Source organism: Anas platyrhynchos, chromosome 2 (genome assembly GCF_047663525.1).
Source record: "Anas platyrhynchos isolate ZD024472 breed Pekin duck chromosome 2, IASCAAS_PekinDuck_T2T, whole genome shotgun sequence".
NCBI classification, from domain to species: domain Eukaryota; kingdom Metazoa; phylum Chordata; class Aves; order Anseriformes; family Anatidae; genus Anas; species Anas platyrhynchos.
The window spans coordinates 144,705,799-144,732,806 of record NC_092588.1 but is presented as its reverse complement, the minus strand read 5'-3'; the positions used below and the strand labels follow the sequence as shown (position 1 = coordinate 144,732,806).

At 41.7% G+C, this 27,008-nt stretch overlaps 1 protein-coding gene across 4 annotated transcripts in view; it reads left to right on the top strand.

Annotated features, from left to right (window-relative positions):
• Positions 1-27,008, top strand: part of NRP1 (neuropilin 1) — a 115,753-nt gene that overhangs the window by 44,970 nt on the left and 43,775 nt on the right. For all 4 annotated transcript variants that reach the window (XM_027450533.3, XM_027450532.3, XM_027450531.3 and 1 more), the window contains exons 3-6: positions 567-748; positions 5,405-5,632; positions 12,976-13,131; positions 19,878-20,044. In XM_027450533.3, the coding sequence (XP_027306334.1) occupies positions 567-748; positions 5,405-5,632; positions 12,976-13,131; positions 19,878-20,044 (733 nt within the window). The remainder of the gene's footprint in view (positions 1-566; positions 749-5,404; positions 5,633-12,975; positions 13,132-19,877; positions 20,045-27,008) is intronic.

The window sequence follows — 27,008 nt, the reverse complement described above, 5'->3', positions numbered from 1 at the left end:
AATAATGGGGAAAATAACAGATTTTTCTATCACTGATCTGCAACATGGAGGAGTTTTGAAGAAAAACTAATGTTTAGGGATTTATTTATTATTCTGTGGACATATGTTTGGAGGACAGCATATGGAAATCAAAGTATTGTTCATAAAGAGCTCCAGCCAAAAAGACATTTTTGAATTCATAACAGAACTTCACAGTTTGAAAAGAATGCTATGCATTATGTATTGATAACAACACTACACAGACAAAGAAACACAATTTAATAATACAGAATTGTGCTCATGAGATTTCCTTTTTTTTTTCTTGTTAATTGGTTACTTTAGCTGACATTGTCTGCAAGCATAATGGACACCATTCTTCCTAATAGTTCCATGTTGCCAGATGATGTCTACAGACATAATGTAGTCCATTTTAATTATTTCATTTTGCTTACATCTTTCAGCATAATGCATTTTCCAAGCAAGCTAGCATTTTTCTTGATTATCTATGTTGTGTTATGGTTTCTAAATTAATTAGGTCTCCTTCTTTCCTGGAAGTTAAAAGTTTCTTCCTTCCATTTATCTACCAGGTATGATTATGTTGAAGTGATTGATGGAGATAATGCTGAAGGACGCTTATGGGGAAAGTACTGTGGAAAAATTGCTCCCCCTCCTTTAGTGTCTTCAGGACCATATCTTTTCATTAAATTTGTTTCCGACTATGAAACACATGGAGCAGGATTTTCAATCCGTTACGAAGTTTTCAAAAGAGGTGAGAAAAAATTTATTGTTATATTGCTGATCACTTTGTGATTTTTGCTTTCATCAAAAAGTTCACCATAATTTTTAGGAATGGCGGGAATATGGTAAAATGCTTGAAAGAGAGAATTATACTACCTTTGTCATTGCAATGTGGGGCATGTATTTAATGGGTGTAAATTGTTATGAATCCAATGGGTCAGCTGCATTTGAGGATTGACTCCTTTGGGTGTAATCTGATAGTCTTCATCAGCTGTTTGTTTGGATCTTCAGATCTTCTTCAAACCATTAGCTTTTTTTAATTTTTTTTTAATTTTTATTTTATTGTGATAATAATTGCTGTATGATTTACAATGTTACTGCCTTAACAGCACTGTAGCCTTCTGAGTCCCTGTCTTATTCTGATTAGTGCTTTGCTCTGCATTCCCAATAGGCAGCTGTGAGCTCAGAAAGGACCAGTGTACACATGGGCAGCAGATGATGTTACTGTTACTTTCACAAATCATGTTTGGGAGTTAAAGGAGTGGGGAAGGTCACACAGTTCAGAAATTAGTCCTACTGGATGCTTGTGCAGGGAGCACAAATAGTGGTATAGGCTGCAAAAAAAGCCCAGAGAAACAGTCCAGGGTTAACCAGACCAATAGACAGTCTTTCTTTAATAATTCTCTGAATCGATACTAAAAGGACCTTGAGATAATTTTTTTGGCATATGCTTTCCCTACAGTTGGATGGAGATAAATAATTCATATATCCCATTCCTGAAGAATACAGGACCACAACCAGATAGCATACAGAAAGACAAGAAGCTTAAGACAAGGCAAAACCAACCAAGCAACCAAAAATATTGACTTCAACATCAATGATACAAGTCATATTTACAAAAGCAGATAAAAACTCCAAATTTCCAATGCAAACCACTCCCAGACAGTGTTACGTTTTCAGAATGAGTTCAAGTCCTTTTTATGTACCTAAATCAGAGCTGGATTTTCAGTTGTGTTGAGCACATGCACTTGGCGGTAGCCATACTGTTAGTGAGGAGAATCTCAGTAGTGAGGGCTCTCTTCAGTTGCACACTAGTGCTGCTCTGCACAGTGCTAATTGGGGCCACAGACCTCTTGTTCACTATCTTCCTTGTCTGTAAATCCACTCTTGGCTCCCAGAAATTCTTTTGGTGACCTTCAGGGTCAAATTTTTTGAAAGAACTCAGCATCCAAATGACACCAAGCTTTCCTGAAAAATATCTCTATTTATTTTGGTGTCTTTAGGAGGCTAAACTCTTGAAACTGTGTCCTGAAGTTTCTCAGTGCTTATATATATATAGTACCATCTTTCATAAAGACCAAGGCTGAAACATGAGAACAAGTGAAAGAATGGCCCGTGAAACAATCTATTTTAGTAACTGAGTGTTTTCAAGAAGAAAAGCTTTTATTTATTTTCTAATAGTGTAGTGGCAAGTCAGAACTCTGACAGGAATGTTGGGCTTATTTCCTTGTGTGGTCATTTACATTTCTCAGTGATACACATTAAGCACGTTAAGTTGGCATTATGAATGTGATTTTACACACACAGAAGTCAGGAAACTCAAAATTATGGCTCCCAGAACAACTTTAACTCTAGTTCATTCCACATAAACTGTATATTAAGGCAGAAAAGTTATCACCGGGTACAGCATTAGAAAAAGCTGTGTGTACACAAAGGGTACAAGTTATAGTTGTCGTGGGAACACATCCCTTTTTAACTTCTAAGTTAATGCATAGATGCTATTCCAAATTTGCATTTTAATTTCTGTACCAAATAAAGCTGACCAGTTTACCCTGTTATGCAGATGAAGCTCAGATGCGCACACCAGACTAGCATGCCCTGTTTTAGCATATTCACCACCTTGCTTATCATTTCCCAGACATGAGAAGCATTAAAATGATCCCAATCCCAAGCTCCTGCGGCACTGAGACAAAGTCTGAGCTGCACTCCAGCACTCCTACATCCCAAGATGTGAGAGCATCTTTAGTTTTAGAAGAGAAAAATTGCATTACTCTACTCATGCACTAAACTGAATCCTAAACCTCTAGGTTCCTGAAAATATAGGTTCAGCTGAATCCTGAACCAACACTTAGCACATGTGATAAATGATAAATGCATGATAAATGCATTATGGACTTTGAGAGTAGGATCTGCCTTTACTTCTCATCCAGTTCCTGAGCCATCAAAACACTGAAGGAGGTGTTGAGTTCCAGAATAACATGAAATCCATATTGCCTAATGTTTAGCTCACCTGAAATGTTTCTTATTTTGGCTCTGGCAGCCAGCCTCCCATAGGATGGGTACTGACTAGAAGAGGATCAAGATAGTTCACGTCCAACATTCCTAACCTTAGTTTATGGTGTAAATTCAGAGAAAAGTCAGTGTCAACCAAGAAGGCAAATGATCTTCTGGCTCAGTGACACCTATAGAGAGCAAATGAAATGATCCCTTTCTCTTTCTTTGCTCTCTCTTTTGTCTCCCTTCCCTTCAGCTCATCCGTTTTACTATGTTGCATGCACACACACATGTAATCTCCCTGCCTCACAAGTATCTATTTTGTTAGGTCTCTGCAAGAGCCTTTTCTGCCAGTTTCCCATGAAGATTGCTTTGTGGAGTTCCTTGTAGCCTCAGTGTTGATTTAATTCTTGTTTTTTTTTTCACAGTGTCAATAAAGGGTCAAAATCTGTGGAGGGCATTTTAGTGAGGCAGCTCTTCTGAAAACAGTTTTTTGTTTCTTGCACCAGATTGGCTTGAACATGTTTAAAACAACGCAAGCTGGTACTGAGATGCCATGTGTGAATGTAAGGAGCCTGATGATCACATACTCACAGAGCCAGGATTTGGCTGTATTTAATAAAGCAATAATGATCCTGGCTTACATTTTATATTGCATCTTTTATTGGATTCCAAGAGGAGTACAGAGCACTTTATGCTATGAATGGCATACTCCAAAGCTATTTTATCCTGGAACAGCAGCTACTGGTGGGAGTGAGGAGCAACAACTAGAATATAACCCTCCCATACATGACTAGGAGACAAGAGAATGACAGGGAGAGAAGAGAAATATCCAGCGTATGGGGGTGATATAATTATAGGCAAAATGTAATTTCCCAAATTGGAATGGGTCAGGTTACGTGAGCATTAATATCTACATCTTCCAAAATATGCCATGAAGTGTTCTGAATATTGATGTGATAGCTCAAGCATTTCCCGTCAGTGTCTGCTGAAGGACAAAAATACCTGAACTGACTAAATTCATTCATCCCTCTCTCTTGTATGCTGAATTTGCTTGGAAGGTGGCCAAATCTGTGGGGGGTAATATGTTTGGCACATTCACAAGGAAAACATTTTCTATGGTGAAATAAGAGTATTCATATATGCAACAAGCCAGACTGTTTTCCTTCAATGATCTGTGTTAAGCATTGGAAGTCCTCTAAGGTTCCTGACTACAGTCTCTAAGGAAGCTGGGCATCCTCATCCACACTGAAAGCTCACACACACTCATTCCCCAGCACAGAGCTGTTGCAACCAAACTCTGTTGCCTGTGTCCTTCTTTTACTCCATGTCAGAAGAGCTTCATCTGAGTCATCCTACCCAAACTCCCCAGGTTGGCTACCATCCACAGATGTCCCAAACCCTGTAAATCACTTTCCATTAAACCAGGAGTGTCAAAAGTCAGAGAGGGGGGTACCTGAGTTGACCTCATGGGAAGATGTGTGGGCAGTGCCTGCAGCTTGAGAGCACACCTGCAGATGTGGGATCCACAGAGAGGATTCCCGAGGGACCTAAACAAAGGAGAAACATGATCTGTCAACAAGAGATTGACTCTGGTTTTAGTCCCTTGTATTCAAGCAAGTCCAGTGACCTGGCTTCACATCTCCAGCACCTCTTTCCTGCTCTACCGAGAGCAGTGTTTGGAGCATCACTTTATGCCATGGTGGGGACATGGGGGAAACCAATGTGTCAACATTGACATTAGGTGACTTCTTGCAACACTGCCTGTAATCACACAGTTTATCATGCCTGCACTAACAGCAACATTTTACTGGTGCACCTGTGTCAACACCACTCAGAATGAGTCACTCACCCTTGGTACGTGTACGAATTACCTTTCACATTTAGTTTGTCAAGGAGGCATAGGTCACATCTGGCAGAGTTACTGAGTCAGTGCTCCAGGAATCTGAAACCACTACTCCCTCTACTGAATTCACTCACCCGCTTTTGGAAAAAAAAAAATCTATTTCACCAATAAAAGCCTGTCAGCCATAAGATTTAAAGATTTGAGCTTGAAGGGGCTATAATTATTTCTCTAGGGCTCTGTCGAGATTTCTGCAGCTTACACTTTCATTGTTCCCACATGACTTTGTATTTGTCATAATTTTTTTCTAGAGCTGGTACAAGTTTTCATATTGTTCCATACAAATTGAAAATTGGAGATCAGACAGTGTATGTGAATTGCGCTTTAAAACCTGACTATCAGTAATATGAACAAGCTGGGTGAATGATTAATACAGTGATTAAAATGAGGTGTTTCATTGAAAAGCCACCTTTGCTGCTGGAGAGACAACACAGCCTAATTTGTTTTCCAGCTAACTGCTTTGCTTAGTAGCATAGTGTTAACCCAGGTGATTTTTTCTCTCTCTTGCAGGACCTGAATGCTCCAGAAACTTTACTTCATCAAGTGGAGTGATAAAGTCCCCTGGATTCCCTGAAAAATATCCCAATAGCCTTGAATGCACTTATATTATCTTTGCACCAAAGATGTCAGAGATTATACTGGAATTTGAAAGCTTTGAACTAGAACCTGATTCAAATACCCCAGGGGGAGCGTTCTGTCGCTATGACCGATTGGAAATCTGGGATGGATTCCCTGATGGTAAGAGAAAAATGGACTGTGATACACATAACCATTACTCCACAGTGTGCTGCAGAAGGCATATTCTCATTTTTTTAAATGCCAGAGTAGAGAGGTCCTTGTTTGATTTATTTGAAATGAGTTGAATTAAAGAGAAATGGGGAAAACGCTCTGTAAATTCATTCAGTAAAGCATATCACAGTGTGAAGTACTTTTTTAATGAAATATATGTACTTTTGAACAGTTGGCTTGGGGAAAAAATGCATTTGTAGAGGGAATATGTGATGGGCTTCCTACACTAAAATATGAAACCCTATGAGTCCCAAACTTTCACAGATAAAACACAAGAATTTTCCAGTAATATCCAAAAACTTGCACAAATTGGAGTTCAGGTACTAACTCTCCAGCCGGAGGAAACAGGTTTCAGAACTGCTGACCAAGCAGAGAATTTCTTTGCTAGAGCAAATGTGGCATCCATAGTTACACGCACTGAACAATTCCCCAGGTCAATGGGCAGTCCCATTGCCATTCGGGTAACATTGGTGATCAGGCACTGCGGTGTTCCTCTCCCACAGTGCTCTCTCTTCCAGCAGTATAAACAAATCAAAGGCTTTATCTTTGCTAATTTATAATCTCTGATTAGCTGGGCACATGTGCCAGGGTGGGTGTGTTGGTGCCCTTCTGGAACGTACTTCTCTGACATCTCAGTAATTTTCCACTTAGTTGTTGATGACACTTGACTTTGTTTAATTCAATAAGTGCCCAACTAGATATTAGCTAAGTCTATGGAGCCAATGAGCCCTCATTTCACCCCATATCCAATATTATATCCCTTTTCTACACTGAGACCAGTTAACAAAATAACTGTGTGATTTCTTTATTTTTTCACCTAAGTCAGCCAGTCCATATTAGCCAAATCCCCTCTAGGAAAGGGGCAGCCATGGACCCCAGCTAGGTAGGCTGCAGTCTAAAAGGGGCTGCTCATGATAAGTACCTAACCTTTAGGATGCCCTACTGCCCATACAAATTGTGCAAACATCTATGTAATACTTTTTGTGATGTTTTTTTCAGTATTTTCCTGTATGTTGCAGACTGATAAAGGGAAGCATCATGTAGCTGCCTTTTATCTTCTTTCTTTTGTAACTTGTTGCAAAATTCATTGACTGATGAAAATTCATGATTGATGTTGTTTTGTTGGGTGCTAATTACAGATATTTCAGTTTTCCACTGGTGTGCTAACCCATATTAATAGATATTTTCTGGCAGTTTCTACAAACTGCTAATGCTACATCAATATTTCATTTAAATGAAAACATATAACTTCAGGAACATATTTTAATAACTCATCTAAACTTGCCTGCTTTCCTAGATAAATCCCCAATATCATTTTAATTAAAGTATTTATTGATACTCTGGTAAATAGGTGTGTGCTTTTTAACATATATTTGTTCTTCCTTTTTGTTTTATGCTTAATGGGTTTATCACGGCTCTTTTCAATCCACTCCAATAAACAGCAAAGAAAGAGCCATAACAGTAACTGAAAGACTACTTAGTATTTAATGCTTCAGTTAGGAAAAACAGTATTCTAACAACACAATAATGATGTCTGGAACATTTAATAATAGCTTTATTTGTATATAGGCCAAATCTTTTCAAGCTAAATTCCTGTAGAACTTGGATTTCAAATGACTTGTGAAAAGATGATCCAATCAATCAATTTATGTGTAATATTACCAAAAAGAAATGCATTATTGTTAGTGTCAGAGGGTTTCAAAGTGGTAATTTCCTGGTTCAAGAAAGTGACTGAGCCATACTGAAGAGCAATTAACAACAGGCATTATCTGCCTTCCAATTCCCTCACAAACTGTCTAAATCCAAAATGCTCCTGACATCCAATAAGGGTGTTTACATGTTTGTAAATATTCAGCTGAATTTGTAGACTAGAGAGAAATGTTTCCTTAGATACAAACTGTTGGAGCTTGTAGTGGTTGTAGGGAAGCATTTCCTACATCATTTCACTGTGGGATGCTCTTTAGCCAGCAGTCAGGCTTTCTTGTTTAACTTAACAAAGGCAGAGAGGATGTGATTTCTTCTGTATAAATGCATCACAGGATGAATACTTAAGAGGGAGAACTATTTCAGCCAAAGAGCAAAGATGACACAGGAAACTGCTGGTATGATCTGGCAATAGACTGAAGATAGGGGTGGGAGAGAAGAGACGTGACATAAATCTAATTTGCATCTACATGGAAGTAGTACATTTCAGAAAAATATTCAATAATTTGGCTGCCTTTGAGCAAGGGAGGCTCCTCCAGGATGAGTCTTTGTTCCTGTTTCCCTACAGTCCATGAAACAACATTTTGAAGATATGTTTTGAAGCACCAGGCTTGAGAAACAGTCTCTGGTTGCATGTACTGCTTAATCACTGGCATGCTCCCTTGCACAGTTTTAGCCCACATCAGCTTAAACTTCCCCACATAATTCCCAAGCACGGTTTGGAGGAGCGAGGGGCTGTTCCCAGCAGGCACATTGGACATGGCTGTCTGCTTCAAAAGGAAGAGCCATATGGGAGCGAGCTGTGTCACACTGCTAGTCTGGTCCCAGAAACAGTCCCTGGCCACTGACCGCAGGTCCAGAGGATGCTCCCTGGCCAGCTTTATTTTCTCATGTGGACATAGCCATAAAGAAGTAAGCTATTTCACTTTGCTGTACTACATCACTGCTCACATGCCCAGTTGAGGTAGAGGTTAAAGTCCCCATTGCACTACACTTATATAAACACAGAGTAGAAGGAAGTCTAGCTCTAATAATGGGACAGACAGCTGGCCTTAGAGGAAAGCAATGTACAAGAAGGAGTTTAACACTTTAATTTGTTTAATTGTAAACTTTTATTCTATAAATGTTTGGAAAAAGTGTATGTCCTTCAGTTCAAGTCCCCTGATCCAAGCAACACAGCTCTGGTTTGCAGAGATTATGATTTTTTTGTTGTTGTTTCTTTTCTCTCTCTCTTTTTTTTTTAATAATATGACAGAACAGTTTGGTGGAAAGTAGTCATGACTGTAACCAGCGCAGAATGAGGTGGGCAGCCTGCTGAACATGGTGCTCTCCTCTAACTCTGGAGAGCAGGCACCGATGTTTGAGCCAGGTACTGCCAGTCTGAGCAGAGAACAGCACCCCTGCACCAGTCTCCTCACCCCAGAAAAAAAAAAAAAAAAAAAAAAAAAGAGAGAGAGAGAGAGAGAAAGAGAGAGAAATTTTCTCTTAAATAAAAAATAACAATGATATTTAAAAGAATATTTTTCTTCAGAAAATTTGCCAGCAACCATAATGATCATTCATGAAGAAGCTAATTCTGAAATCTGTCATGTTTGTGAAGTCCTCAGCCTTCCTGGTCATCCTTTTAGTTGAGTGAATCTGGCAGGTGCTCAGTACTTGCATCTTGATTCTGCAAAACAAGTGCTTATCTTCAGAACGCATGAGCGGTTAGACTTACTTCAAAAGGAATTCACAGAGGACACTTACAGGTCTGAAGTTAAGCACTAGTGTAAGTGTTTTGGCAGTTCAGGATGGGAATGATAGGCATTCAGGAACACCTTAATCCTGGTATTTTGTTTCTACATAACTATGCCACGGGAACCCTTTGGTCTATTCTTTAAAACAAAGCAAAAAGTGAAACACTGTTGGAGAATATTTGGGAATTACAGGTGCATTTTGCAAATATTGGGCAGAAAAGGGATGGTGGTTTGAAGACAGTAACAGGTAGAGCAGGAGCAGGAGAGAGTAGATCACAGAATAGAAATGTATGATTTTGAATAAATAAACTAGACACCAAAAATGTCTTTGCCCAAAGCACAAATACACCTCAGCGAGCCTTGGCCAAGAACAGTCCATTGATGACTTTGAAGAAAAATAGCCCACTCAAAACCAGGACTAGCTTAAGTGACAAACTGCACATATTCATCATGCAGCTCTCTTTGAAACTCTATAGACTGTCTACTAGGGTTCAAAAGTAATATAAAGTTTACATACGGTTTGAGAACCACAGGCTAAACATTGCTGCTTCAGTCAATACCACAAGAGCTTCCACTGAATTACAGAGCAAAACAGGAGACTTTACTGCAGTTGTTAACATCAGTGCAAATGAAGGTTGCTATTAATCTGGATGTTTTCCTCCTCTATTGTGGTTGCTTTCTTCACTCTTGTGAGAAACCATTACGATATAAAAGTGTATGTAAGCTCAGTGTGACTAGTGGACTGTGAAAACAGGATTCATTTTTCAATTCTTTTCTCTTTAGCATCCTAAACAGTGTGCAAATGTTTTGCCAATAACAATCACACTGCTGTGAAAATATTGTCACAGCACACCAGCACACTTATAAAGGCCAAGTTTAAAATTCAGTAAACTGGCTAGTTAACCAAACATTTCTTCTAATATTTTAGAATATTTTTCTAATATTCTAAAAATATAGAATATTAAATATATTCTGATATTCTAATAAAATATAGTATTTTTCGTTGCTTTTTTTTTTTTATAATTATTACTCTATTCCAAAAGCTCAGATTTCAATAAAAAGTACAAATACATATTTCAACAAGTCTCAAAATTAGCTGATACTTACAGTCTTTGAAAGCTAGAAAGGCAAACAGCAGATTTGGAATTAATTTCACCTTTTATGGTGTCAGTTGTATGAAGCAAAAGAAAAGAAGAATAAGTAGGGACAACGTTTCTGTTTAGCCTTAAGCCGTCAGCCATATTCTATACAAATGATAACTCAGATCCTGTAAACCTTCACACATATTTACTAAGAATAACCAAGGATTTATTCAAGCACTAAAATTAGCCTCGGCATTTTGGGAAAAAGCTTGTAAAACAGCTTTCTTGGTTATTCCTCCATCATTTAACCTAAAAGTAGTTCTTTTCTACTACAACATACCATGCCAGTGGACAGAGGAGCCAAAGTCTCAGAAATAGCTAACGCACGTGCAGTCAAGTGAAGTAACAGGCTCACAAAAAATGCCTCTGTTCTGCAGGTAATGTAGAAGTGACCTTGAGTGAGGACATTTCCAAGTGGCTTATATTTGGAGTAAGCCTTCCTGCGGGATGCCAGCAAAGTGACATGATGGTCTACAGGCAGAGCCTGCAAAGAGCTTTCTGGGCCTAATGACTTTTCAGCACCTGCTAGCCTAAAATTCCCATCTGGGGCTGTATCTGTTCTATTATGAAAGCTCATCTCAGGTCATAAAGCAGAGTCAGAAAAAAGGAAAAAGGCAGGGAAAAAGAAGAATTTTAGTTGTGTTAGCTATTTATATAGGAAAAGCAAGAATCTTTATTTGATCCAGTTCCACTTAGATCTGGATATATTAGCTCCATATTAGCTCAGACAAGTAAGGTTTACATGTTGTGCAAAAAATGCAATACCTTTTTCTGTCATGTTCTGCAAGTTTTTGGCTCCTGCATCTACACAGCTAGTAAAGGGAATGGTACTATGATAGCAGTGCCAATCTGCAGAAGACTGAAATGCAGAAACATTAAATGTGTCTTAAAAATTATAAACCAGTGAGTCATGGGGAATCTTAAAGCCTGTCTGCTTTAAACAAAGTTCTCTTCTGTTTGTCATTTCAAAGACGCTTCCCCGCAGGAAATGAGAGGAAGGAGGCTCAGAATGTCCTAACATGATGGCCTTATACTCCTTGTTTTCTTGCAGATCAGTGACTGTAATGTCAAAAGACCATCATGTGAAAGAGCAGGATCAGAGCTGTTTACACATACAGAATGATATATATATACCAGAACTGCAGCAATTGGAGCCTGAAGTGGGGCATTATTTTGTGTTTTAAAAAGGCTAGTAATGGTAACAAAAAAACAACCAGTTTCTCGCTACAGATAATAAAACTGTAAAGCTTTAATGACTTCTAGAATAAGAAAGAATCCAACTCATATGCTGTATAGGGTGTTCCACACTGTCAATACCACATTGAACAACCCTGGTGAAAAAGTCTGGACTGGCAGGTACTATAAATGCCCTGAGATTGCCAAAGTAACTGAAGACTAACTCTGGCCAGAATATGGTTTGAAAAATAGATGCTGGCAGGAAAAGCTATATCATCTGAGCTCTCTCTTTCTGGCAACTCGAAGGCCTTACAGAAATGTGTAGCTTACATAATGAAGTTATTCCAAGCTGGAACTGTTTTACTTGTTGGAAAATGCCAACAAATGACTACAAAATGATGTTAGCTGTGGATTTTCTTTGAACTGTGAATAATTATGATATATAAACATTTTATATTTTAAACTGAAAGTTAAATGGAGTTCCTAGAGATATGACAAGGTGTTAATTTAAGCCTGGAAACCAGTGGTGTAAGCATTAGAATGACGTTCTCTGATTAGTTTTATGATTGACTCCATGCATGGCGTTTTAGCATTATCTGTTCTTATTGTTTGTAAGCACAGATGTATCACTACTCAACAGCCTAGAGACCTATCTGTAGGGAATGCTCAAGTGCAAGAAGGCCACATATGTTAGTTGTGATTTGAGTAGCTTAATTAAGGGAAAAGATTATCTCACTGCACAGGAAATCCAGAAAAATATCAGGAACCAGTTTATACATTATTAACACTGAGAGAAATCATGTGTGCTTGTTCTGTAAGATGGAGGTATACTTAAGAAATCCTTGCACTTTTGAATGGATTAATATTTTCTTCTTGAATTCTTTTACAATATTCTTTAATATTGAGCATATGGGTGAACAATCCATGAGGATGTCCTGAAAGTCTAAATAGGAGGGGAAAAAAAAAAAAAAAAAAAAAAAAAAGAGAGAGAATTTGGTCATTGTCTCAATACAAGAGCAATTTTTTTAATTTATTTTTTTCCCAAATCTGCTATAAAATTAACAGATTGTCTGCAGCATTGGGCATAAGTCCTGGAAAATGTTGTCTGAGCTTTTTCTAGAGCTAAGGGTATTCATCATCTTGTTGGCTGGGTGGGCAAATCAGGACATTCAGATGTCCTTGTCATAAATAGGTGCTTCAACCACACTTTGGAAAATACTTTTGCTGTTTTGTACATGTAATTTTGCGCATCATTGCCCTCTCTGTGCACTTTAAAGGACACATTTTTGAAATCCTGGTTCTTTACGTTTTCAGAGGTTTTATGGAGTGTTACCTGGAACATTTTAGAACTAAGATTACTGGGGCAGGGTAAGCAATTTATTGTTCATTGCTAAGTTATTGATGAGGTTGTGATTTTAAACCATTGTAGAGGTTCACTTATTCCTGCTGAGGGAATCGCTTTGGAAGCTATTGTAGTGTCATCTATTGTTGCAGCAGAAGTGGTAGTTTACTATTATATTCTGTCTTTTTGCAGTTGGCCCACACATAGGGCGCTATTGTGGGCAGAACAACCCAGGCCGCGTCCGCTCTTCAACAGGGATTCTTTCAATGGTATTTTACACCGACAGTGCAATAGCAAAAGAGGGATTCTCAGCAAACTACAGCGTGTCGCAGAGCAGTGTATCGGAAGGTCAGTATTTATCCATCCTGCAGAGCTTCTTGGAAAATATTCTCTGTTATGTCTTCTTGCACACCAGGTGTTGCATGAAACTTTAAAGAAACCTTAAATAAATAAGATGGTGGGGGAGGATTGGTTCTGTTTTTCTTTCCTTTTTTTTTTTTTTTTTTTTTTTTTTTTTTTTTTTTTAAATACAGCTACCCTTTGAAAAGCTGTTTTCCTCAGAGTTTTATTCCTCAGTATTGCCAGGAAGTTGGAAAAATTATCATTAAAAACCGTGCTGACCAAGGAAACACGGAAATGCAGAGCATTTGAATAGTTACATTAAAACAATGAAACATGAACAATGAATGCACTATCCAAAGCCTTCTTTTATTACATGGAAAAAGCTTTGATGATCGATTTCTTGAATAAAAAGAACCCATTTAATAATACGTGCTCTTGTTAAACCATTTCATAAGCTATCGAAGCTTTGTTCTCTGTTACTTTGCTCCCAGTTGCCTCATTTTCATGCTTACTCTTTGCACAGAGAATGAAACCAAGTGAGGGAGACACAGGAAAATAATGGGCTGTGTTACAACATGTCCTTGCAGATTTCCTTTCTTTGCTTAATGATAAAATATGCTTTAAATCAAACTCTCCTTTCTGTGACTGAGTTTTGAGTAGATTCGGAGTTAATGTAGTTGTTTAATCAAAGAAGGAACAAAGGAAAAATCAGTAAACTGAAATTATTGGTGTTTCTCCTCACCTCTCCTTTGTCCTTGCATCTTCATTAGCTACCATGTAGATGCACAGCAAGGAGGAGTTAATGGGACATGCCCCAGCTGGCATGAATGGGAAGAATCCACGAGACTGGACACCTGTTTTTTAGATATTTTGATATGACTCCAACCTAGCATGACTTGTGTCCTCTGTAGTGGCTAATCCTTCTGATTCCAATCAGAAGCTGATTTACTTGAAGTCTTACCCTAAAGTAGTTCAGTTTCAGTACTTCACCAAAGGCCCCTGCTACACTGAAGCAGCAGGGAAATGGGGAAATGGGTGGAACACAGGAAATGCATTTTTTTCAGCAAGCTTGATAATTCTGTTATGGAGCACCTTAACTACAAATTAGTCTCCAAGGCTAAGTCAATTTTCACTTTCACACTTTACAGAATGCTTTCTACTCTCCTCCTCTTTAGGTCCAATGCACAGAAGCAGTGAGCTGTAGCTCTCAAAGCTCGCAATTGCATTTGCTCAACAGATGAGGTGAATCAGAGGCAGCAGCAGAGCAGGCTTCCCATAGTAACATGGAAATGGTAGTCCTGACCTTAATACTGAATCCAGACAGAAGTCTCTAGTAGGGGGGTCTTGAAAACTGACTAAGCACCCACCCCTCTGTTAGAGACACAGCTACTTCTCTCAGAGCCAGACAAGGTGTGTTAAGAACAAGTATGTACCCAAATGTCAGGGCCTCTACTTCACACACTGGCATTTTATCTTAAGCTACCAGTGAAGGAATGATTTATACTAATATATGGTGAAGTTCCCAAACTGAAGTGTAGCCGCATGTTCTGCCCTTGCAATGCAGCTGGTAAACCCCTGGCAGAGGTCCAAAAGCAGCTGTTTCTGAGGATCCATCTAAGGCCACTGGCTTCTACTGCTTCAGTAGTAATATCTTTTGCCGAGTAGTAATATCATTTGCCGAGGCGATCGGCTCCGGGGCAGACGCGTTCTGCGGCGGAGCGGGGGATCGGGCCAGGCAGGGCTAACTTTCCGGCATCGAGCCGACTTCAGGGAGCCGCCAGGAGCCGGCAGCCCTCGTGAGGGACGCTGACGAGGCGAAGGCGGAGCCAGCAGCGTCCCCTCCCCGGCTGTTCAAAAGCAGCCCCTAGGGAGCGCGAGCGACCAGGAGCGCGGCGACCAGGACGGGCAAACAGGGAGTGGCGCGGCAGTTCGCGCAGGCAGGGCGAGCAGGAAGGGCGGAGAGCAACACCCTCCCACACGAGCACCTGTTAACGACAGTCGTTAGCTAGGTGATAATGGTCTCCACCAGGCACGGAGCGCTCTGCAGGAGGTCGGTACACACCCAGACCGACTGCCTGTTAAGGAATGCAGCGGTTCAGGTCAACGGATGCAGGGAGTGTCAGAGCCTGCTGCTGCCATCAACGGGAGGCAGGGACGCTGCGTGTGTGAGGTGTGAGCAGGTGGATGACCTGGTCCGCATGGTGGCGGAGCTCAAGGAGGAGGTGGAGAGGCTGAGGGCCATTAGGGAGTGTGAGCGGGAGATTGACTTCTGGAGCAACTCCCTGCAGGGCATCAAGGAGAGGTACCGGGGTGAGACACCCCAAACGGGGGTGGACCCCTTGCCCTGTCGCCGTCGGGCTGAGGGAGGGGATCTGGGAGCTGAGGAGGAGTGGAGACAGGTCCCTGTGCGACGTGGCAGGCGATGCCCTCCCCCTCCGGCCCCACCTTCCCAGGTGCCCTTACAAAACAGGTTTGAGGCCCTGGAGATTGAGAGACCGGTAGCTGAGGAAGAGATAGAAAGTGTTCCCAGGAGGATGCCTAGGGCGAGGAGGTCGACTCCACGCATCAGAACTGCCTCCACCAAGAAAGAAAGAAGGGTGATTGTCGTGGGAGACTCTGTCCTTAGGGGGACAGAGGGCCCTATTTGTCGGCCTGACCCTACCCGTAGGGAAGTCTGCTGCCTCCCTGGGGCCAGGGTCAGGGACGTGGCCAGGAAGCTCCCCAACCTGGTGCGCCCCTCTGATTATTATCCGCTCCTGATAATCCAGGCGGGCACTGATGACATTGACAACAGAAGCCTGAAGGCTATCAAAAGAGACTTTAGGGGACTGGGACGGTTAGTGGACGGAGCAGGAGTGCAAGTAGTTTTTTCGTCCGTCCCTACGTTGACAGGAAGGGGTACGGAGAGGACAACGAAAGCCCACCTGTTAAACACGTGGCTCCGGGGCTGGTGCCTACGCAGAAATCTTGGGTTTTTCGACCATGGGGCAGTTTACTCAGCACCTGGTCTGGTGGCCGTAGACGGGTCCCTATCCTTTAGGGGAAAAAGGATCCTGGGCCAGGAGCTGGCGGGGCTCGTTGATAGGGCTTTAAACTAGGTAAGAAGGGGGATGGGGCTGGAGCGAGGACTGTTGGGGCTGTACCAGGGGGAGCAGTGGCAAGGCCGGAGGATAAGGTAAAGGCCCAGCTGAAGTGCATCTACACCAATGCACGCAGCATGGGTAACAAACAGGAGGAGCTGGAAGCCATCGTGCAGAGGGCAGGCTACGACTTGGTTGCCATCACGGAAACGTGGTGGGACCAGTCTCATGACTGGAGTGCTGCGATGCCTGGCTATAGGCTCTTCAGAAGGGACAGGCAGCATGGAAGGGGTGGCGGTGTGGCTCTCTATATTAGAGAGTCTTTCGATGTTGTAGAACTCGAGGCTAGGAATGACAAGATCGAGTCCCTTTGGGTTAGGATCGGCAGGGACAACAAGGCTAGTGTCCTGGTCGGGGTCTGCTATAGACCGCCGAACCAGGATGAGGAGACGGATGAGGAGTTCTACAGGCAGCTGACAGAAGTTGCGAAATCGTCAGCGCTTGTACTCGTGGGGGACTTCAACTTCCCAGACATATCCTGGAAGCACAACACAGCCCAGAGGAAGCAGTCTAGGAGGTTTCTGGAGAAAGTGGAAGATAGCTTCCTGACGCAGCTGATTAGTGAACCTACCAGGGGTGGTGCCCTGCTAGACCTTCTCTTCACAAACAGAGAAGGACTGGTGGAGGATGTGATTGTCGGGAACAGTCTTGGGCAGAGTGACCACGAAATGGTGGAGTTCTCTATTCTTGGCGGGGCCAGGAAGGGAACCAGTAAAACCACTGTATTGGACTTTCGGAGGGCTGACTTTAGGCTGCTCAGGACACTGGTTGGTGGAGTCCCATGGGAGGCGGTTCTGAAGGGCAGAGGGGTTCAGGAAGGCTGGGTGCTATTCAAGAGGCAAATCCTAATGGCACAGGAGCGGTCTATCCCCATGTGCCCAAAGATGAGCCACCGGGGAAGACGACCAGCCTGGCTCAACAGAGAATTGTGGCTTGAGCTTAGGAGGAAAAAGAGGGTTTATAATCTTTGGAAAATTGGGCAGGCCACTAGGGAGGACTATAAGGATGTAGCAAGGCTGTGCAGGGACAAAATTAGGAAGGCCAAAGCTCATCTGGAGCTCAAGCTGGCTACTGCCGTTAAAGATAACAAAAAACGCTTTTATAAATACATCAACACAAAAAGGAGGACTAAGGAGAATCTCCATCCTTTACTGGATGCGGGGGGAAACTTAGTTACAAGAGATGAGGAAAAGGCGGAGGTGCTCAATGCCTTCTTTGCCTCAGTCTTTAGTGGTAAAACCGGTTGCTCTCTGGATACCCAGTACCCAGAACTGGTGGAAGGGGACGGGGAGCAGGATGTGGCCCTCACCATCCACGAAGAACTGGTTGGTGACCTGCTACGGCACTTGGATGTGCACAAGTCGATGGGGCCGGATGGGATCCACCCAAGAGTACTGAGAGAACTGGCAGAGGAGCTGGCCAAGCCCCTATCCATCATTTATCAGCAGTCCTGGCTATCGGGGGAGGTCCCAGCTGACTGGCGGCTAGCAAACGTGACGCCCATCTACAAGAAGGGCCGGAGGGCAGACCCGGGGAACTACAGGCCGGTCAGTTTGACCTCAGTACCAGGGAAGCTCATGGAGCAGATCCTCTTGGGAGTCATCATGCGGCACTTGAAGGGCAAGCAGGCGATCAGGCCCAGTCAGCATGGGTTTATGGAAGGCAGATCCTGCTTGACGAACCTGATCTCCTTCTACGACAAAGTGACGCGCTGGGTGGACGAGGGAAAGGCTGTGGATGTGGTCTACCTTGACTTCAGCAAGGCTTTTGACACCGTTTCCCACAGCATTCTCCTCAAGAAACTGGCTGCTCTTGGCTTGGACTGGCGCACGCTTCGTTGGGTTAGAAACTGGCTGGATAGCCGGGCCCAGAGAGTTGTGGTAAATGGAGCCAAGTCCAGTTGGAGGCCAGTCACTAGTGGCGTCCCCCAGGGCTCGGTGCTGGGGCCGGTCCTCTTTAACATCTTCATCAATGATCTGGATGAGGGCATTGAGTGCACCCTCAGTAAGTTTGCAGATGACACCAAGCTAGGTGCGTGTGTCGATCTGCTTGAGGGTAGGAAGGCTCTGCAGGAGGATCTGGATAGGCTGCACCGATGGGCTGAGGTCAACTGTATGAAGTTTAACAAGGCCAAGTGCCGGGTCCTGCACCTGGGGCGCAATAACCCCAAGAAGAGCTACAGGCTGGGAGAGGAATGGCTGGAGAGCTGCCAGGCAGAGAAGGACCTGGGAGTGATGGTGGACAGTCGGCTGAATATGAGCCAGCAGTGTGCTCAGGTGGCCAAGAAGGCCAACGGCATCCTGGCTTGTATCAGAAACAGTGTGACCAGCAGGGCTAGGGAGGTGATCGTCCCCCTGTACTCGGCTCTGGTGAGGCCGCACCTCGAGTACTGTGTTCAGTTCTGGGCCCCTCGCTACAAGAAGGACATCGAGGTGCTTGAGCGGGTCCAGAGAAGGGCGACGAAGCTGGTGAGGGGCCTGGAGAGCAAGTCCTATGAGGAGCGGCTGAAGGAGCTGGGCTTGTTCAGCCTGGAGAAAAGGAGGCTCAGGGGTGACCTTATCACTCTGTATAAGTATATTAAAGGAGGCTCTAGCGAGATGGGGGTTGGCCTGTTCTCCCATGTGCCTGGTGACAGGACGAGGGGGAATGGGCTAAAGTTGCGTCAGGGGAGTTTTAGGTTAGATGTTAGGAAGAATTTCTTTACTGAAAGGGTTGTTAGACATTGGAACAGGCTGCCCAGGGAGGTGGTTGAGTCACCATCCCTGGAAGTCTTCAAAAGACGTTTAGATGTAGAACTTAGGGATATGGTTTAGTGGGGACTGTTAGTGTTAGGTCAGAGGTTGGACTCGATGATCTTGAGGTCTCTTCCAACCTAGAGATTCTGTGTGATTCTGTGTGATCTTTTTGAAGAGTGAGAAAAGAATTCAGACTCCATGCCCTATCAGCCTTTGAACTCACTATATTGACTGGATTGTCAATTGACTCTAAATTATCTAGGTAATTTTTATGTCAACAGAAGGAGATCGGATGGAGATGGTCAACTCATTTAAAATACAGCACATTACAGAAGAGGTGGTAATTCCCTTGTGTCAATACTCTTCTGACCTAGATTCAAATTTAGTTGATGTGTTTCTTCCCAGTGTCCAGGACCTAAAGAGAATAGCTTGAATTTTTAAAACATCTTACACTTTTTGTACTGGAGTAAATAGTTCTAAACAAAATTGTTTTGTACAGTCTTATGGTTTGTCTTTCCTGGCTTTGTGTATAATTATGAGTTGAGCATACATTGTTTTATATTATGAATCTAAAGAAGTGAGTGTGCTACCCTAGAAAAGAGAATTCTATTGTCCTGTATTGAAATGGCAACAATGCTGGGCTAAAAATATTTGTATAGCATTATTATTGCAGGAATTGCCATGGCAACTTGAATGACAGTATTAAGAATGACACCATAAGCACCATACTGCCTCACTTAAAGTTGCTAAAGAATTCAAAGTCACATAAAAATAAATTCTTTAGATATTCATATTCAAAGCAGGAAAATGTTCTCATTATTCAAAGTCTACATCAAAAAGCTGACCATAGTAATGATGGTAATTTATTTTTCTTCAGATTTCCAGTGCATGGAACCACTAGGTATGGAGTCAGGAGAAATTCACTCTGATCAAATCACTGTCTCCTCCCAGTACAGTGCTATCTGGTCTTCAGAAAGGTCCCGGCTAAATTACCCTGAAAATGGATGGACCCCAGGGGAAGATTCTGCCAGGGAATGGATACAGGTAAAAGATAATACTTTAAAGATATTATTAATAATACCCTGTGGAATTTTATTGAACGTGGAGAATGCAAAAGAAAGAGCAAAATAATACAGCAAAGTACTTCTACATAATCTAAGAATCGTTGCAAGTGAATAGCTCACATTCCTTATTAGACACACACAAAAAGACTGACTCCCAAAGGTATAAAAAAAAGGAAAGGTCAGGAAGATTAATTCTTCTGCTTCCTACGTCTATTGTTTTTTCAGTCTTCTGGGCACAAATAACAGAGATTTTGGTTTAGTGGAAAAGTCAATATTAGCTTAACATGCACTTAAAGTGGAATGTCCCAGTAAACTGAGCATGTGCTATGTCTCAAGCTGATTATAGTTAAGCATTAATACAGGATGGTGTTTTCATGCACTCAGATTTCACCTCAGAAGACCTAAATCCCTTCTAGAATATCTCACACATGAGATGAGTTTACCTGTCTCTGTACAGTGGCTATTCTTCCATGTCCTTAAACACAGCTTTTTTAGCAAGACTTGTGCTTTGCAGTAATCCTGCAAACATGTGCCCCTATGAAGAGACTTCGTGGGTTCTTGCTTGTGCTCAAGCTTGTTGCTTGCTAATTGTAACCAGCTCCAAGGCGTTATGGTGCATGGTTCCTGAACAGGATAAAATTGCTTGTATGTATTACTGTATGCAAATAGTAATCTATAGTAACAGGCCAGTATTAATTTCATTAGGCAAAAAATACTGATTTATCTTGATTATGTAGGTTGACTTACACTTCTTTGTTGTGTTCTAGTTTCTATTTATTTTGGCAAAAAAATAAGAGAAGGACTTGAACATATTAGATCCATATTAATGATATTGACATTTTGTTCGTGTATGTGAAACTTTCTTCCTGCTCCTGTTGTTTTCTGTAGAAAATTACTAACTGACATATAAAAACAATGCCTCGTTAGCCATCAATAAGAATGTTCATATAGGTTTTTCCTGTGAGGTTTGCTGTCTGCAAGAAAGCTTAAAAACATGTTGAGTAGTAGTTAGTAAAGGGAAGAAAGTGGGGGAAATCTTTCATTTCTGATCCTTGGCACACAATGGAAATTTCATGTGTCCTGTTTAGGGGCCCCTACACATCCTGAGCTCTTGGCAACTTGGTAATTGTGTATGATGGACCTAATCAGGCTACAGAGTGGCAAAAAATTCTGTTGGTTTTTTTTCCTTACTTAGGAATAAAAGTTAAAATCTCCCCAGCCTTATCTAAGTGCTAGGCTTGTTATTAATCATTGCCACTTGAAATCTATGGAATGCATGTAGAAAAAGGCTGGAATGCAGCAGAATCAAAGTCCATGTGTTTCATATGGTCAGAAGGCTGGCACTTTTTTCTTTATTTCCTTCTTTTCTGCTGTCACTTACACATTTATGACTGGATAATCAAAACAAGAGAACTAGTCAAATCTCATTCATGTGTTCTATGTGCTTATTAACTTTATTAAGTTATGATGACTACATACATATATATATAGCTTAATCCTTTCACTTAGAACTAGATCTTTCTGAGAAAAAGTTTCAAAGGCCTTTTTTAACCATTAACTTTTTTAATAACAAACACATAACAGAATCCAAGCTACTCTGTGGTTTATACTTAAAACATCTGAGGGTACCTCAAGCCTCCTGCCCAGGAATTTCTCAGCCTCCTTTGTGTTCTGCCACAAACCAGGGTGCTCAGTGGCTGAAATAATTACCAAGCAAAATGTTGAGCAGCTTTATGCTGCCTCCAGGTACTCCATCAGCCAAGAAGTTGGAGGTTTATTGTATGCTATCCTGCTCATGCCACAGCTCTCACCTACTTCACCCAGGCCCGGTTTGGAAAAGGTAGCATGTACCATTTCCCTGAGTATTCTAGCACTAGGACATCGCCTCCACTGCCTAGAAGCCATGCTGGGGGGACGAGCACCCCAGAGGCAGACTTCACACCAGAGAAACTAAGCTATAGCAGCCTCCACTGCAGAGCTGGGTGTTGTTTGCAGGACTGAGCCTACAAAATCCTGCTTGAAGATTAATTGCATTGTATACGCATGCTTTACATGTGTTGCAGAGGAACTGTTAATCATCCCTACCACTAATCCTGTGTAGCATCTCATCATCCTACCACTCATCATCTGTGTAGCAGAAGCAACCACATTGATAAGCTAGTCTGGGGACTTGCCATCCCCTGGCTTTTCACAAGGTACAATGGCTTAACTCCTCTCTTGTTCAATTTGTGTGATGATAATATGAATTATTATGATTAATTATTATAGTTTTATTCAACAACCATACTAGTAATTCAAGACTCCAAATGTGCTCTAGATACTTCCCCATTAAAGTTAACCAACAATCTTGAGATGGATGCAAAGCACTTCAGATCACCAGGTACCTCAGTAGCAGTGTCCTTGAGCACGTGAACCACCATCTTCTACAAAGGCTTGATGCCACTGGCAGTAAGCATGTGCTGTGAGTTTGTATCTGGATATAGTATTGAAATCCCATGTTTCCTCTGTACAAATATCCCCAGGAACAGATGTTCATCTCCATAAGAGCTTACAGACAAACAACCAAGGACATGCAAATAATAAAATGCTCTGAAATTACCCGTTGAAAAAAATGGTAATATTTGCTAAAAGGAGGAAGGCACTTTTATATGAAGGACAGAGGTCACTTTGTTCTGTTTTGTTCTGTATGCTATTGTAAACTAGTAATTTGTGTGAAGTATATGCTTTTGTGCAGCACTACTTAAATAGTTTTTGTGGCACAGTGCAAGAGCTCAAGATAATATTCAGTAGCAAAAAAGAGGCTGAAGGATACAGCTGTGGCGAACCTGGAACTTTTAACTTGAAAATTTCTGCCTATATGCCATTGTCTGAGAGAGTTTTTATGTATATCATTATTCATTGATCATTCCACGTTTGCGGGTTTCCATACCTGCACACACACTGCGTCTGGTTAAGTAGCAATGTCTGCCTTTAAACTGCCAAGATACATATGCAACTAGGGCATATATATCTGAGATATGTACAATTATACATGACCAAAACAGCTTGAAAATTCAGCTCCAAATACTAATTTTGTTAGTGTATTTTATTTTTTTTCTTATACAGGGGAAATATTATAGGTCTCCTTTCCTTTCCTTTTAGCCCTCCCTTCAAGGTTAATGTTTTTGCTAAGACAAAAGAAACAGAAAACCTCAGTTACATATCAGCAAAGGGAGATTGGTATCTACAGAGGACGTCTAGAGGGCATGCGATATGATTGTCTCCTTTGAGGTGTTGACGTCTTTTGGACCATTTCACTGAAAATAATTAGGAAAATAATGTTGGCTTGCTGTTAGCAATGTATTTACATGAATTCCATCTGTGGACATGAAACCCATTCTTTGGTGGAAAAACTGGGTTTCTCCTTTGTGTCTGACAAAGTACTAGCTCCTGGGTGCATCTAAATGTTGCCTGCCTGCCAGGCTCTGTGAAACGAAAGCTGCCTGTTCATTCCTTTCCTTACTTGTTTTGAAATAAATGCCAAAGCTTAGATTCAAAATATCAATAATGTGCTCACACCATTAATCTGCACAGTAACTTCTCTCTTATTTTTAACCTCATATATACTTTTAAAAATTGCTTTAGATTTGGAGTGACTCCATAATCAGAAACAGAGTCACTCCAGATTGAATTTCTTCTTTAAAATCGCATTAATAAAGTCTATGGACTTTCTAATATTAATGGAATAAAGATATTCACGAGGCAAGGGTTGCCAAAAATAAGCATGAAGTTAGTTTATTGTCATATGAGATGTTATTAGCTCCTCAAACTTAAGCTAAATGTCCTTGTTTATTACACTTAGGTTTTCCACACTCAGCTGCCCTTCAGTGTGAAATAGCATAATTTAAAATAAAAAAATAAAAACAGACTTTTAATTTAATCAAGAGCAGGGAACTGCCATTGCAGTGTAAGTCATTGTCCCTCATTAACGTATCCTTTCACAGGAAAAATAGTATAGTGTTTCCATTTCTGTAATCTGAACAACAAACATGTTAATAGGTATCAATTACCAGCCAGTTTCAGTACTTAGAACCAGTAAGAAGGCCAGTGCAAGGGTTTCACATCTGGTTTTAGTGAAACTGTTCCTGTCTGTGGTATTTAAAATTTAAAGAACTGCTGTTATTGTGCAATTGGGAATCCTAGGGGAGTACAATGTTAATGAAATCCATAATGTGCAGGGATTTTATGATTGCATTTTCAAGGCATTCCTTCAAAAGGGACGACTGATTTCTGCCATGGCAGCAGTAATTGCATTTTTACAGAGTAGATTTAATGTTTGCATTTAAGAACAGCAGTCACGTTTACACGCATCTGAAAAAGTAACGTGCAGAGTCTTTGCATTTAGGAAACTTTTTGCATCTCACTTTTGAATCTCTTGAGCAAGAGCCATGGCTGGCTGTTCATGGCAAGCCTTTGCTTCATCAGGTCACACCGATGGGAGGTGGCAGCGGCGCTCACAGGCAGGGATCCTTGTGGGGTGCCCATCCAGAGAGTGCCTTAAGGCAGAGCCACTTGAGACCCACGTACGTGTGGTTTTGAAGGGAAACTGATTGCCTATTACTAGGGTCACTGGGAACCTCTGCTGTCATCAATCCTCATAATGGTGTGGGTTTTCAAACCCGCAAGGAGCAACACCTTCTGGGTACTTTTACTGCAGTCTGTATGCTTTCTATCAAAATGTTTCTTCTAATGCATGTAACGCAAATCTTTGCACTCCCACCAAGCTGGATGATAGTTTCTGGGTGGCATAATTTTTCTTCCGTCCTGTAACACTGAACAAGACCTACAGCTTGCCCAGAAGAAAAAAAATATATATATATTAAAAAATAAATAAATAAAAAAGCATGTTTGTTAATAGTACAAGATCCTCAGTTTGTATTATGGCTGAGGTTCAACACAGCCATAAATTATTCAGTTTTAGGAATCCTAGTATCAGAGTGTCTGATCAAAACTTTGCAGCCATAAGACAAAAGGCACTAATCTGGTATAAACACACTCTGCCAGTTCACATTTGTTCACAAAGGTTAACAGGGGGCTAACACAAATAGACATTATACTCTGGATTGGGTATTATCTTCCATTCTGCTGCTGACACAGGAATATGGAGTAAGATAAACTCCACATTGTGTGTCCTGGCTAATATGACAGAAATGGCTTGTTCAGCCCAAATTTGCACTGCTGGGTTTTCCGGCAGGGCACAGATCTGGAATGAAGTGGACACAGGGTCGGAGGTCCACAGGGGAAGCAGATCTTGTGTGCTGCCCCTGGCCTCCTGCTGCCCACCCGGACCTCTCCCCACAGCAGTGCCTCTGGCACCCAGGTCTCTTGCAGGGCAAACCTCTAGCCTAGTTGCCCCTGGGAATATCAGCCGACCTGGTGTAAAATTATCCCTCAGCATCTTGCGGCAGTTAGGGCTCTGGAGAAGGGCCAGGCAGGGAGAGGTAAGAAGTGGCCTCCTCACAAAGCAACCTGGGAGATCCCCTTGCCTGCACTGATTGAAATATCAGTTGTTTATTTAACACTAACTCTCCCGTGCAAGGAAAATATACTTCCATTGATTTAAAACACTTCTATGTATACACTGCTTCACCAGAATGAGTGGGACCTCTGAGGTGGAATTTTCCTTCCACATTTGTCTTCATTCCTTTACATTTGCGGTAACCTACCTTCTCTGTTATTTGCTCCTTTGTAAGTGAAACCCACGAGCATGCATAGTTGCTGTAAACTGGTATATAGATTACAGCAGATTTATTCCTGCAGCACTTCTGAAAATAATTGCAGTTCATCACTTGGTGTCTCGACCTTTCATCTGTGTCATAGCTTATTTCCTTATCAGGTATTCACTTAAAAATGCATTCAGTATTTATACATTGCTGCTGCACAGCACATTTGTTTCATTAACAGGTTTATTCTTACATCAGGCAGCTGCTCAGGTTAACTTTACTGAGCAAGCTTATCTAAATATTTCACATGAAACCTCAAGGAAATGCAAGTCAACAATGCCTTTTGGTTTTATTCTTATTATTTCTGCTCCTTTTGGAGTTTGATATTGCAGTGAAGAGCATCATCTTTCTGCATAGAATAAAATGAAACCTAGGAAACCTCAGCCTCCCACTTCTTGTAGCCTTTGAAGGACCGCATGAGAAGTGAGGTTCAGAGGCTTTGTGGCAAGGCTTGCCCATCATTAGGGAGCACACTGACATGAAAGTACAAAAACTGTCAGTCCTTTGTCTTCTCTACCACTTAAGAATACACGTGCACGTGGTTCATGTCATTTTACATTTCGTAACTGCACTCCAGAAATTACAAAAAGCAGAGTTAGCTTTGTGTGGAAAAGTGTTACAGTTATCTTATGGTCTTAACATACGTTTGCACACGGGCAAAGAATGACAAAAGAATATTCCTTTCTGGAAATCACAGCCAGTGCAGGCTGTGACACAGTGCAGAACTGGGGTTAATTGACCCAGCAGGATACATTCGTACCTTTATTTACTGTGACATGGGAATCAATGGTAGAGTTTCACAAAGGCAAGTACTGAAATTAGACAAGAGGGAGAGGGAGAAATAAAAGGGCCCTACAAAGTATGAAGGTTTTTTTGATTATTCAAAGTGCTTTAAGAGCTATTTTAGTACCAGAAAGTTCCCAGCCATAGATTTATCACTCTGGGGAGGCTGAAGGGATGCTCAGAGAGCTGTGTGCAGCCGTTGGCAGCCTTATTGCTCCAGAAGTGCAGGTGCAAAGTGTAGTTTAGAAGAAAATCCTCTCTACATCCCACTGACATGTTTCAGCATCAGCTCTAATACAGAGGGGAGTCCTATGTGGCTTCGAGCAATCCTGCATGCAACATATGGAAGAGCAGCAGAAGCAGAGCCCCTCTGAGCCTCCACCACCAGCCTAATCATTA